This window comes from Dermacentor variabilis, chromosome 6, assembly GCF_050947875.1.
Source record: "Dermacentor variabilis isolate Ectoservices chromosome 6, ASM5094787v1, whole genome shotgun sequence".
Lineage (NCBI taxonomy): Eukaryota > Metazoa > Arthropoda > Arachnida > Ixodida > Ixodidae > Dermacentor > Dermacentor variabilis.
This window is the reverse complement of record NC_134573.1, coordinates 138595525-138608616: the sequence shown is the minus strand read 5'-3', so window position 1 is coordinate 138608616 and position 13092 is coordinate 138595525. Positions and strand designations below refer to the sequence as shown.

The 13092-nt window shown below is 42.4% G+C and overlaps 1 protein-coding gene across 13 annotated transcripts; it reads left to right on the top strand.

Moving 5' to 3' along the window:
- The first annotated feature begins 503 nt into the window (after window positions 1-503).
- Window positions 504-12797, top strand: LOC142585306 (uncharacterized). Of its 13 annotated transcripts, XM_075695962.1 has the most exons (4): window positions 504-967; window positions 2216-2435; window positions 7204-7308; window positions 8689-12797. In XM_075695962.1, the coding sequence occupies exon 4, from the start codon at window positions 8708-8710 to the stop codon at window positions 9149-9151; it is 444 nt and encodes a 147-aa protein (XP_075552077.1). In that variant the 5' UTR covers window positions 504-967; window positions 2216-2435; window positions 7204-7308; window positions 8689-8707; the 3' UTR covers window positions 9152-12797. The 13 variants fall into 13 exon arrangements, with proteins under 13 accessions (XP_075552077.1, XP_075552085.1, XP_075552080.1 ...); XM_075695970.1 differs by lacking the exons at window positions 2216-2435; window positions 7204-7308 and adding an exon at window positions 2655-2678 and having other exon boundaries at window positions 504-642; XM_075695965.1 differs by lacking the exon at window positions 2216-2435 and having other exon boundaries at window positions 504-963.
- Window positions 12798-13092: the final 295 nt, after the last annotated feature.

The following is a 13092-nucleotide window of genomic DNA, read 5'->3' as shown; positions in this document are numbered from 1 at the left end:
GTGAAGAATTGGTGCTCCGCTTTGACAGCATTCCTTGCCATGTTTAAGAATTCATTCATACTAAACGTTTACGCCGATGCCACGTTATACTTTAAGCAAAAAATAAAGCCCAGTGTGGGTGTCACTGCTCTACAAGCTAGTGTCACGAAACCGCATTCCTAACGTGAACGATGCACTCCATAGTACAAATTTCCCGGGCGCTATGCAGTGCACGGCCTCCGAGATTTGGCGCAGCAGAATTACGTTATCTCAAAGGCCACGTTTCTTTAACGTTTGGTTGCGCTGCTGGCAAACGTTGCTGCTGCTGTTCTGATCGATGGCAAATCATGGGAAAACTTGCTACCAGCCCCTCTCGTGTCGTTTCTACTTCTGGTATCTGAGTCGTATAGTAGCATACTAGCAGACATGATAATTTGTCCAACGCGGTTCACCACGCCGTTGGAGACCTTGGAACTGGTGCTGCTATCTATCGTAAAATGGGTTACATACGCCTACCGTCCTTCAGAGGGTTTGCTTGGGCTGTTGCAAGGAGGGGCTGGGCCGAGTGAAACGAAGCCTCAGTTTTTACCTTTTCTGCGTGCACCTCGTGTTTTGTTTTCACAGCTGAGCCCTTTCGCACGTATGCCCGCTTAACTGCTAAAGGTAAACCGCTTTCGGCAAGTTGATTAGCTTATCAACAAACAAAGTTTCGAGGAGCTTTCGTCGAGAATTAAGCAAAAAAAAATTCTTGCGACGCCAGCATGCGGACGTCATTTACGTTGCTTGTGTGTTGCCACACGCTGGAAATTTACGTTCCGGCGACTACGCGGTAAAGTTCGCCAAAGCGGTTAGCCTTGGTCGCTGCAACGTAGCCGCACGTGCGGACGGACAGTCATACGGTGTCTTCACAGGCGTCGTGTTTCACGTTTGCCTGAACATAAGAGAAGCACGCTGTGGGTGTGTTTTGGCGGTCACTGCGCTGCGGTGAGTAAGTTCTGTTAGTTTTCGTGCTCGCTTTTTAATATGTTACGCGAGCATATCATTTTTGTCCCGTTAGAAAACGCATGTCGGTGTCAGTTATTGCATGAGGAATGGGGGCGTTGTAAGACTGAAATACTAGAGGATGTGTGCTACGGGAATCCATCCACTCGTTGATCGTGCTAGCGTTCGTCGCGTTCCTGTGGACCAGAACTTACTAGCTAGCGTCCACTATTTGTCAAAGGCTATATCAGAATCTCTAATTGATTAGCGAAATTACAAGTTATCGTGGAAGCGAAACAACTTTTGACAAGTCAGGAGGACTTCGGCCAAACAATGTAAGGCCTTGCCGAGGTAGGGAATTCGCATGAACTCTGTTATTAGACACTTATAAAACCCGGGACGTTGCAGTCCGTTGCCCCATTTACAGACCTGAAAAGCAAAAATATGAATGAGCAAGTTCGGTTCTTGCTTTGGGTTGAAGACATTAACAAGTAAATGCCATAGCCTGCCACAGCTCTGAATAATTAACGCTGGCAACCAGGTAGCTAAAAAGACAGACTGCCGCTTCAGCATTCGCATATCTTTCTATTAACGTTGTACAAACGTACATACTGTTTTCTTTTTGTGCACTGGAAATAAAGGTACTTAACTGAATGTGCATGTCTCTTTGTGTACCGCCCTTTTAAATATGCAGGTTTTATAACTTGATTGTAGTGAAGATGCAGTGTGGCACAGGAAACAAGCAGAATATTGTTGCACGAAACGTCGGAAAGAAGAAAAAAAGTGAAGCTGCTCATAAGTGTGCGGTGAGATCTGCGCTCGCAGGTCTGCCGGAACTAGGACCATTTTGTAAACTTGGCACCATTATTAGGTACAGACCTGTTTGCATTGTAAAGCAGCCTTGTGTGAAAAGGAGATATTGATCAGCTGAGGATGGGATAAAGTTGATTTGAGGATTTGTGACAGTCATTCTTTATCAGGATAATTTTACGGTCACTCTGAATGTTTTCGCTAAAGTTGTACACCTCTTGCAGAAGAAAGGCAAGCTCACTTTCAGTTCATTTTGACACAGCTGCAGCTGATGTGCGAAGCATGAGCATCAGCTATTAAATTGCTTGAAGTGTTAATAATCTTCCTTATTCACGTAGTGATGTTGAGTGGTCAGCATGAAATATCAAAAAGCAGCAGTATAATCCCCTGCTAAAAATCAATGACTGCCTGGAAGCTGATTTGGCTCATGTGACATCGGTTCAAGGTTTACTACCAAACAACTTGCACCGGACTTCCATGGAGATTGCCGAGCGGGCAGCATTGATTGCATCCTGTCTGCTGCTGGTTTCGGTAGCCCTAGTGGGTGTTCTCTGGTGCGCATGCCGACGTTCGCAACTGGGCACCACTGTCCCTGTGGCAGCCATCACTGAGACCGTGACGCAGGCCGTTGTAAGAGCGGTCCTCTGAAATAAGGTGGACTGGTGGTAGGCATCATTGTTTTGCTCACGTAGGGTTCTGACGCTGCACAAATCTGCATCACATTAGCTTTATAGGCTCTTAAGATGTGGCTCCTTTTAACTGTGAAGCACTGCTGCACTTCCCTATGGCACTTGCATCTTTCACTTCCGAACCTCATTGCTTTCTGCTCCTGTTTGGGCTTTGCACCACTGGCTATTCTCACTGATTTTCTGCTTGTGTTGTAGCTGCTGGTACTTGAAGCTGAGCAGGTGAGGCCTGAATCTTGATCTTTCAGAAAACCGGGGATCTTGAAGTCCTTGCTTTTTCTGATTATATCGAGACCTTTGCACATCACTTCAGGTGCCTGCTTTGTTTGACTTTGGTAGCCGTGCATGGGAGTCTCATGCACCTGCTCCTTACAGATTGCTTCAGTACAATGAAAGTAAGGCTAACACAGTTCATTCTCAAACATGGAGCCTCCATCAAGTGTTGTGAAAGGGTCTGTAGTGCAGTGCATATAGTGAAAAGTCTCATTTTTTAAAAATAGTCACATCAGAAAGAATGCCTCATGCCAACATCATGTTTCGAAGCCTTGTACAAGTCCATGTTTAATGTTGTTGTAGTACACATCTGCTGCTTACATAAATGATGCCTACATTCAGTCATAAAGCCACTATTTTATTGTTGTCTCAAGTGAAAATGTATGTATGTCTCATACTATATCTTCGTAGTGGCCAAGAATACAGAATTAGGGCAAGATGAATCGTATTCTTGATATAGCAGGCGAAGATATGGCCACAGATGATTAAAGAAGAGATGACTCAAGCACTTGTGTCCTTCTATTTGCTAATCCTTATCTGCCTTTTGTGTTGCTGTTTTAAGCACATGGACAAACTTTTGTTAGAGATAACGCCTTCCCTGTGTAGTCAAAACTGACTCTTTAGTCAATTTGTATGCATAAACACAAAATAGAATGGTGTCCTGCTAGGTGCAATAGTACGCATAATAAAGCAAAAGGCGATTCATGATATTCTGTCTTATTTGATAAATTTACTACTGCAGCTAATGCCGGGCAGCTAATGCATTGTGGCAGTTGGGTGTCTGACAACTTTTTTCGAACCTGTATTTCTCAGCTTCCTGCTCACACTTTGCCTGCTTACTGCGAGATGTTTTTAGTGTCGCTTATTCTTTTTGCTTGCAGAGTGGCATGTCGTTGCACTCTGCTGCTGACTGAACACCTTTCCTCTGCTGTTTGTGCACTTCATTCGTCGGATGCATGTGAATCACCATGGAAGGCACAACCATCATTCTTGTCAGCCTTGCCTCACTTTTCGCACTCTTCATCTTCTCGTGCTGTTACTGCAATGCAAAAGCCGCACAACGGTCATTGAAAGAGCAACAAAATGATGGCACAGAAGTTGCCATGTATGCAACGGGGCTGCTAATTAACATGACATCTGCGGACCATTGTGCCGTTGATGGGAGTGGTGGTGGGGTCGGTGATGGTGGCGCATGTGGTGGTGATGTGTGGGCTGATGGTGGCATATGTGGTGGTTTCTGAAATGATGGTTGCTGAACGATCTGAGAGAAACACGTAAGAACACATTAAGTGTGCTCTTTAGTGCTAGAATGTGCTTATTGCTTGACTCGATTTTCAATGCATAGGCAGGGAGAGGTTGGTTTTTGGTGGAGAAAATGAAGGGCACAATATTTCTTTCCAAATTTGACACACATTCTGAAGTGACATTGTTATCAGTATGACGTCATGGGTTTTAAGGTATTTTCCCATGCTTGGGCATTGTTGTTGTAGAAGCTCAAGAGAATGCGTCTCTGGTTTCCTTAATTTGCAATATAATCCATATTTATCAATAAATCTGTAACTAGCCCCGAGCAAATTCTGTTCGACTCTCAGAATGAGGAGCTAGCACAGGAACTGCTTTCATTTGTTTTTGCATTTTTTCTTGTTTGCCAATATTTCTCTCTCAGCAAGACTGGTATTCCAGAAATAATAATGAAATCAAATAGCAACTTGTCATTCTCTGTTATCCCAGGAGCGTAGTTTGCCAATCCAGCTTGAAAAGATACGGACATATTTTTAACTTTCCATTTCCTTACATTAAATATTGTTATCATAGAGTTTCATATTAGTATACCTAGAGGCAAATCTGGCGCTGCGATCGTTCAACCATCATGGGAATGATGGGAAGTACAGGCTTCGGATTGACATTCTATTGACTGGCGAACTAGTCTACAAGTATTTTTTTAGCAGTTTTGGTTTCGCTCCAAGCGCAATTGCTATAACCTGCAGTGGGACAGTGCAATGCAAAGCTCTCTGCCTTTGTTATGTTGCTCGGAGTGGCGATAGCGCGCTGGGCCAGCGACTGGGACGAGGCTTGTGTCGCGGTGTGGTGTCGAAGCCCTGACGAGAAAGCAACGGCATTGTAAACGTTGAAAGAACATGTTTTGAGCGTTTGGACCTTGGTTTGTTAAGTGTGTTAGGTTGGCACTGTAGCGTTATGGGCTTTATGAAACTTCAGAATAGGACAAAGAAGGCACTACTGATACAAGACATATACAGTTGCACTTCTAGTAGCTTGACAGTCAAATTTTATTGAGAGCTTCATTATGCATTGCTCATTTATGTGCTCATTGAAATGCGTGTTTTAGGAATTTGAGAACACAAACTTACTTGTGGTAGGAAAGGTTGCTGTTTCCTGGCTGTAGTCTAGTGTCGCAAAATGGGTAAGTGCAAAGCCACGATATAACGCTTCGGAAGCGGTACGTCAATATAAAATATGATGACGAAATACTCGTAGGAGGTCACTAGCGTCCTAGCTAGCACTGCATCAGATGTGCTTAAAAGTACTTGAAGACGTTCAGCAATCGTGACAGTCGACGCAGCCTTTCGAAAGAGAGAGAGTTCGCAAGTGCCTGTCGTCTGCGAGAAAAGTATCGCGTTTGCAGCGAGCAGGCGTCGTAGCAGACGACACTTGTAGCATTCCGCTCAAGGGCGCAACGCTTTGTCACAATACAACATTTTTATTTCCAGAAATACTTGATGAGTATCTTTATATAAGTACATGCACGGTTGTTTTGCAGTTGCAAAAACGAATAAATAATTATCCTTTGGCGTTAAATCAGGAACAGAATTGCACAAGTATGCATACCCTAGTGTGTCCTGGTGACAAACCATAGTAAATCATGCTTCCATCTCAAATTCATACAAAGTTTATGTAGCGTGTTGTCATTATATAACATACTTCAGAAATAAAATTAGATTTTACGCGATAATATTTTACTATAGCTTTGTTTACTGTGCAACAAGCAAACGCCACTAGCCTAAAGACCGAAGTCGATCCGAAGCCTGTGCTTCCCATCATTCCCTTTTAGGTTGAGGCAACGCTCATGAGAACCCCTGTAGACACTAGCGCCACATTTCCCTCTAGGGTATTTATTTAGAAACTCTGATTGTTATGAAGGTCCAAACCCTCTAAACTGTTGCAAAAAATTATGCAGACGTAACCCACATTTGAATCTCGGAAGCGAAGCTTTTGGCGCTTAAATTAATGCCGTGTAACTGATTGTATTGTGTACAGGGTTTTACATCATAGCAATTACATGCCTGCCGGTGAAGACGGCGAGGTGCCCATTCGGTGTCGGCACACCAACTAGAGCTGGCCCATCCTTGAGATAATGCTACAGTAAACTGCACTTGGTAAAGACCAATCAAGCAGATGCCCCGAACCCCGAACCATAGAAAAGTAGGCATAGAAAGGTTTGTTTTATTAAAGGAACTGTGCTCTTGATGACGCAGACATGTTTCAGTTGGGAGACTTAGGCATCATTTGTTTTATCACGGCTTAATTCCGTCGAACACAAAGCCTCCAGCAGGGACACCTGTAAGGTTAGTAAAGATGGTTATGCTGTCCCTAGCACGAGGTATTCAGTAAGAGAGAAAGCACCCAGCCACAGTTAGAAAAGTCCGGGGAGATTTGCGAAGAAGAGCTTCGCTTTAATACGGGCAAGTGTCGGAGCACTCCAAATAATTTACTGTCATGCTTGTTTCTACGAACCCTATTCAGTTTTCGTGCCCAGATGGTGAATGCATCGTGATGTCATGGCACACTGGCTTTCTCTGTTCCTGTGATTGCTGTGGCTTCCACATGTGAGCCCAGCCAGCAGAAATCTGTGCAACAGTTTTATCTGTTGCAAGCAAAATTGTCATAACCATCTTTATTGCGACACAACGATGGCAAATTTTGCTCTGTGTTGCGACATCATGATAATGCCATTGAAGCCAAGTCTGTCATTTCATGACCAATTTTAGCACCAATTTAAAATCATTTATAAGTGTTGACGGCTTTCATTCCTAGCTGCTAAGTGTCATCCATTTACGTGCGAGAAGCATGTGGTAGTGTTTGTTCAATTGGAAAGTGTCTGTCGTCATTCCTTTAATTTGACATACCCTCTTGGTATCTCTTCAAAAAGACACTTAAAAGAAATGACGTTAGATTGGTTGTTTACACTTGTGCAACGCTAAATAGATGGTCTTGCAATGAAGGGATCATTGCTGAGTTGGAAAGCCGTCAAAAGTCAGCATCACCTTGCCATTCCTGCTCGTTATAAGCTATGATGTCATGGATTTTGACAGTCTGCTTGAGGCTAGTTAATTTAGCTATACCGAAGGACTATCTTACTGAAAAGACGACAGCAAAAGGAAAGGGCGCTGACACCGCCTCAAAATGTTTATGCCAGCTCCTGGTGATATTGTGGATTTTGTGCCCCATATTCTAGAATGTTCCTCCATTCAGAATTCCTACTCGACTCAAAAAAGTGGAAGGCAGTGCTTCCTCCAAACTGAAGTGGTCACTGATCTTTAATGGCACTCCCAGTTGACTTGTGAGTGAAAATTTTTCACCCAAATTCTATGGGTTTCTGTCTGAATGCACTGGAATGAATGTACGTTTCTCAAGCAACAACTCGGAGGAATTAGCGAGAAGCTTTATTACAGCGTAGCATATTCATCAGTCGAGAGGTGCCGCCGTGCTCCACCCGAAGAGCTTTGAGTCAGGTCTCATTTGGGAATGCATAGGTTGAAGTGTCTTCTCAAGGCTAGGTAATCAATTCTCACATGCATCATATTTGTTAAGTGTGAAAGGACTCAAGCTGACAGCATTTTAGACATCCTCCTCTGCAGTAAAACTTGAAAGTGTGTGAAAATATGATGAAATTGATGACTTCACATCACCACCGTTGTTTGGATGGTGCTGAAAATGTAATTTCAGTAGCAAAGTTCTGCCTTCATTTTATTCCCTAATGACCAACATTTTTCTGCCAAGGAGAAAACTATAGAACTTTGACAGAATTCTGTATCGCTCTAGACATTAGTGTTTGTCCTTAGTGACCCATTCAGGCATGTTGAGGCATTTGCATACACAGCATTTGTTCAGGTTTAACTGCTTATGTAGTGATGTTTCTGAGGCAGTGTCTGCTTCTTTGCATTGCACCATGAACTGATACGCATGAAGTTTCTATAAAGATAAAACTTTTGTTGAACTACCTGCATTAATTAAAATGTGTTTGTTTCTTCATTACTATGTCAAAAAGTAACTCTTATTGATCTTTTGTGGCCATTGTGTCCTAGTCATATTTGCATCACAGTAACATTGAAGCTGGCAATCTGCTGTGCCTGTGGAGTTTGGGAATTTGTAAATTGTTAAACGTATGTTTCAAAGCTGGAGCAAGGGGGAAGTTCATTTGAGATGAATTTTCCTATTGTAGTTTCAGTGTGAGATTGGTGAGAGGTGCATTAGTGCATAATATTTCTCCCAATTCCATCTTTTTCTGTGCTTCTTGCATTAGATGTGCTTGTAAGTTTTCTGTAACATTTTATGCTTTCTAAATTCTGAAAGGTTGTTGAAAGCCTCATATTAAAGCAGATCCAGCACCTATCATATGAAGCACATGTTTGTCATAATAAAAGAGATCTTTTCAGGAAATCTTGCAGTTTCCTATAGCATCTGCGACTTAGGTAGCAGTTGTAAGTAGCTTGATATGTGGAAACTTGCGCTGGTGTATTAAATCACTTCTTTATCATAAGAGTTGAAGGCTATAGTTATCCTTTAGTAGCACATCACAAGAAACATTACATTCAGCCTTGTGTACATATAAATGCACTATACCAGACCTATGCTCAGTTCACTATAGGCACAGCATCTGCATGCTTGACTTTCTCTTTGAGTGCCTTTTGTAACCACATCTTGCGTTGTACTTTTTTAGGTAGAAGTACAACGAGACCATGGTGGCATCTGTAATCATTGGCGTCATCATTGCCGTTGTGATAGTAATTGTGCTAGTGCTTCTTGGGATCCTCTACCGGTACTGCCGCTCTACAGAGAAGCACACAGCCCCCGTGAAGTACAAGAAGCATAAGAAGAGCCACGGTTACAAACGTAGCAGCTTTGGGTCCGGTTCATACTACCCTCCTGGTGGCTGGTCTTCTGACATTGGTCATTCCAGCAGCGATGAGGAAGCCGGTCGGGGAGCTGACAGCGGCCACGAAAGTTGTGGCCATGATAGCGGTGGACATGATAGCGGTGGACATGATAGTGGTGGACATGGCAGTAGTGGCCATGACAGCGGTTGTCATGACAGTGGTGGTCATGACAGTGGAGGTGGCTGCGACACTGGAGGTGGCTGCGACAGTGGAGGTGGCTGCGACAGTGGTGGAGGAGGTGACTGAGGGTCACAAGGTTTGAAAAATTTCTTGATTTGTCTTTCTCCTCGGCTGCTTCTCAAGTCATCTGCTATGCTGAAGTGAGAAAGATGTGACCCTCTGCATATATCCACAGTAACATTGTCTAGTTAGCTATTTGGAGACTTAGCATGTTAAATGTTGAAGAATACTTTCCAACAGCACTAATTGGATGGGTAACTGTGCTTTGGGCTCAGCAGTTTAGTATACGCATTTGCATAACTGTTCACATGATACAGCCCAAATTTTGACACTCAAGTTTTCTCTCTAGGTGACATAACTCGACAAACTTGCCTTGTAGAGAGTGCCCGCTTCTTTCATCTTATTACAAACGGTACCTGTTACAAGTAGATGCATTTATTTATGGGTCACAAAAGATTGGCTGCCATGGTGGACTGGTGCATGCTTACGTACTTACCACAAAGTGACCATAATTGTTGCCAGACTACACAAAGGAAGCTGTAGAATGCTGCGAATAACATTTCTCTATATGCAACTATTGCTACTGCCACACACAAAATTGCAATGCATTCCAGAGTAACTTACCATCTGTTGAAGTTTATACCTTGCAAGTGTGCCTAATAATCATATTCTCAGTACTGCCCCCTAATAACGCAACAAGTAGTGCAAAGTTGTCCGAGACATGAGATGTGTGATGCATTTGTTTTCTAGCTGTAGGGCATTTTACTGCAGTACTTATTAGGGTTGCATTCTTCTGCACTTGTGATCACCGCTTGCGGCCTGTGTTGTGTGATCCCATATATTGAACACAAGGTATGTGGATCATGAAAAAAAAGAGGCGTTATTGGAATGCTGCACGTGTGTCACGAGCTGTACACTGATGATAATTGCATTGCCATCAAAACATCCACACATAGCATTAAAAACTTACATGTGTCAAACCACATCATTCAACAAGCACTCTCATCAGCCAAGTTGGTAGGGATCCATAACTTTGGATAGCGCCGATAGGGAGACAGTCAGGAGAAAAACAGTACGGATATGAGGACCATATTTCTGTGTCTGGGTTCCTATTTGGGGTGCCCAAGGTTGTGGACACATTGTTTAACTGCTCAGTGCTCTCATAAACAGTTCAATTTTCAATGCACTAATACATATAGATAAACTTGTGTCTAGGAAAAAGACTATGAATTTATTAACAAGAGCATGTTTTACATTTAAGCACTGCTCGGCAGAGTTTTTACATGTTAAAGTTATCCTTTTCATATGAAGTGCGCCCGAAGTTGCATGCACACGTCGTGAAGATTCATTCCTATGAAATGTGCCGTGCAGAGAAGGCATGCCACAAATCTGTTGAGAAATAACTCTTGCATTTTAGTAAAAAAAAAATGCATGCATTTTTGTTGCTTCTCAAGTGATTCCATGTGCTTCTGGCCTCTTCTAATGACCAAGTTCTCTCCATAAAGAAGGCAAGTGAGCACAAGTAAGTCAAGGTGTGACGTCGCACATTTGTGTCATTAAAGCTTCACAACGTACGTTGAGACTTCTAAAGCAGTAAAATGTCTTGCAGTATTACCTAGAGGGATGTCCGGCGCCACCGTCTACACAAAGTGGGAAAGCTCCATGGGAAAACTAACACGGAACATTCAGCTTGTCTTGAATATGGCATGGCCTGAAATGTTCCCATGGCTGTGTAGTAAACCTTTCTTGTAATTAAGGCTTTGTAATAAGCCTTTGTTCTACATCAATAGATGTTGCATTGACATTTGCTCACTGGTAGCACAAAAGTTTTGAACAAAACGAGAATGTTTTTATTTTGACTGCTGCACCGTCAGTGCAGACTGTTCTTTCTTCGAATTTGGTGACCTGAATGTGGTGTAGCCGACGCTCGTTATAACAGTGGACCAGAGCAAAACAATTTGATATAGTAATAATTGCTTGTAACAATACACCCAAGGGAGAATCTTGTGCGATTGTTTTTTTTTTATATGTACTGAACTATCATGACTTGTGACAACTGCTGATTCCCAGGCATGTTCTGAAAAGTCCTAGCTTGCCGAGAAAGATCTGAAGTCCTCGCTAATAAAGCACGTCCATGTAACAGCACCACAGTTAATTTCAGGAACCACTATGCTGAAAGCTGTCACTGAGTGCACTAAGGTGTGTGCAGGACCACTTGGCGTTTGTTTTATATACGTAGGTACAGAGAAGTGTTTGTTCAGGAGCTAGTGACAGGCATTTTTTTTACTTGGCTGTACTCTACCGTGCACACTCATTTAACATGCTTGCCTAGCACTAAATCCTAAAATAATATACAATCAAGGGACAATGTTAGTGCCTTCTGATAGCATGATATTTAAAGATAGTGTTGATTTCTCATTGTTACTGTTATTCATACTCAAGAAACAAAGGTTCCTGCAGGTACTTTTCAATGTGCGGCAGTTAGGGCAGCTACTTGCCGGAAATGTATATTGCTATCTTTGCAGTTGTGGTTGAGATGTTGAGAAATTAGACCTGTTCACTTGTTACCGTGGGACAAATTAATTTGCATATGCATAGTATTGCTATTTGGGACTGTTTTGGGAAGTGTGCATTTGTGTTTGAAGAATGTTGTGTTTATCTTACTCCTACATGGCTGCTTTGCTGAATTGTGTCTGTGTCTCGCAGAAGGAAGTGAGCTGAAGTAGTATGGTGATGTGTTGCTCTAGTGTTCAATTAAGCTGATAGATTTGTTTATCGCGCTGTTAGGGAGGCGTTATGGGTTTTGCCACTTGTTGGATTTTAATTCCTTTTAATCTTTGCCAAGGGGAGGAACAGCCTCTTAACAACATATTCTGGCTTCCACGTTCCACTTTTGTTTCCCCTTCTTATTATGCATATGTTATCATACACAAGGCTACTTGTTTTCTGGCAGTGTAATCACATGTATAGATGTACTTGCATACTCATGTTTCATCTCTTGCTAAGCCCAGTGTTTGTATGGTGATAGACTGTGATGAACTGTGCGATGTTGTGCATCTTTACCAGGTAGCTTAAGCTGTTTAGTGCTGACTTCAAGCTTGCATGATTTCTAACATTGTGACAGACCTAAGAATACTTGTGTGTTCAAGCTTATGCTTTTTCATGTTAAGATCAAACATAATTTAAGCGAGGAACTATGTGTTCTTTATTTTTAGGCTTTACATTTGTTTATTTTCCCGTGAGGACTTGCGTGGTGCCTACTGAACTCTCTGAAAATAGTTGCATTATTTAAAAAAAAAGAATGGTATATTTTCTTTTTTTCTTTTTCATACTTCTGTGCATTGAAACACCAACGCTCTTTGAAGCCAGTAAATTATTGGCATAGTGTTGTGCACCTCAGGGAATGAGCGCTATCTTTTTCATTCACTCATTCATGGTGTCAAATATTTTCAGTGTTACTCATATGCTACTCCTGCTGTTTTGTTGCCTTTTTTGGCTGGCAAAGTTTCGGTGACAGTTTTATGTTATACATGAGAAGGCCTACTCACAAGTTACACGCTTTTCGTTGTTGTCATTGCAATCTTGTCATTGCTTTCATTCATCTGGTGTAAATGAGTGGTGCTGCTGTTGTGCACCTCTCTTTGCATCTTGTTCTGTGTTGTTGTAATGGTGTATTATCTATTTTCAGAAATAAATTTGCGCTGGCCGCTGATATTGCTGTGCGGGGCTTGCTTGCTTTTTGCCCACTTTCACTTGGCATTTTGATGACCCCATGCCTTTTTGGATCGTTTCGTTTGCTGTGATGACATGCGCACCTAAAGATAATCTACCAGTAGTCCTCTGCTTAATTTTGAACCTATAATTGGTGTCTCGTCACAGGCATGCTAGTCTGTTGGCAAACGTGAAACTTGGTACCGTTGCACTCGTGTGCATTTTGCGAATTATTTCATGTTTAGTGCGACCCGAAAGTGTTTTGTGCTTCATGATGGCATCATTTATTTTTGCAT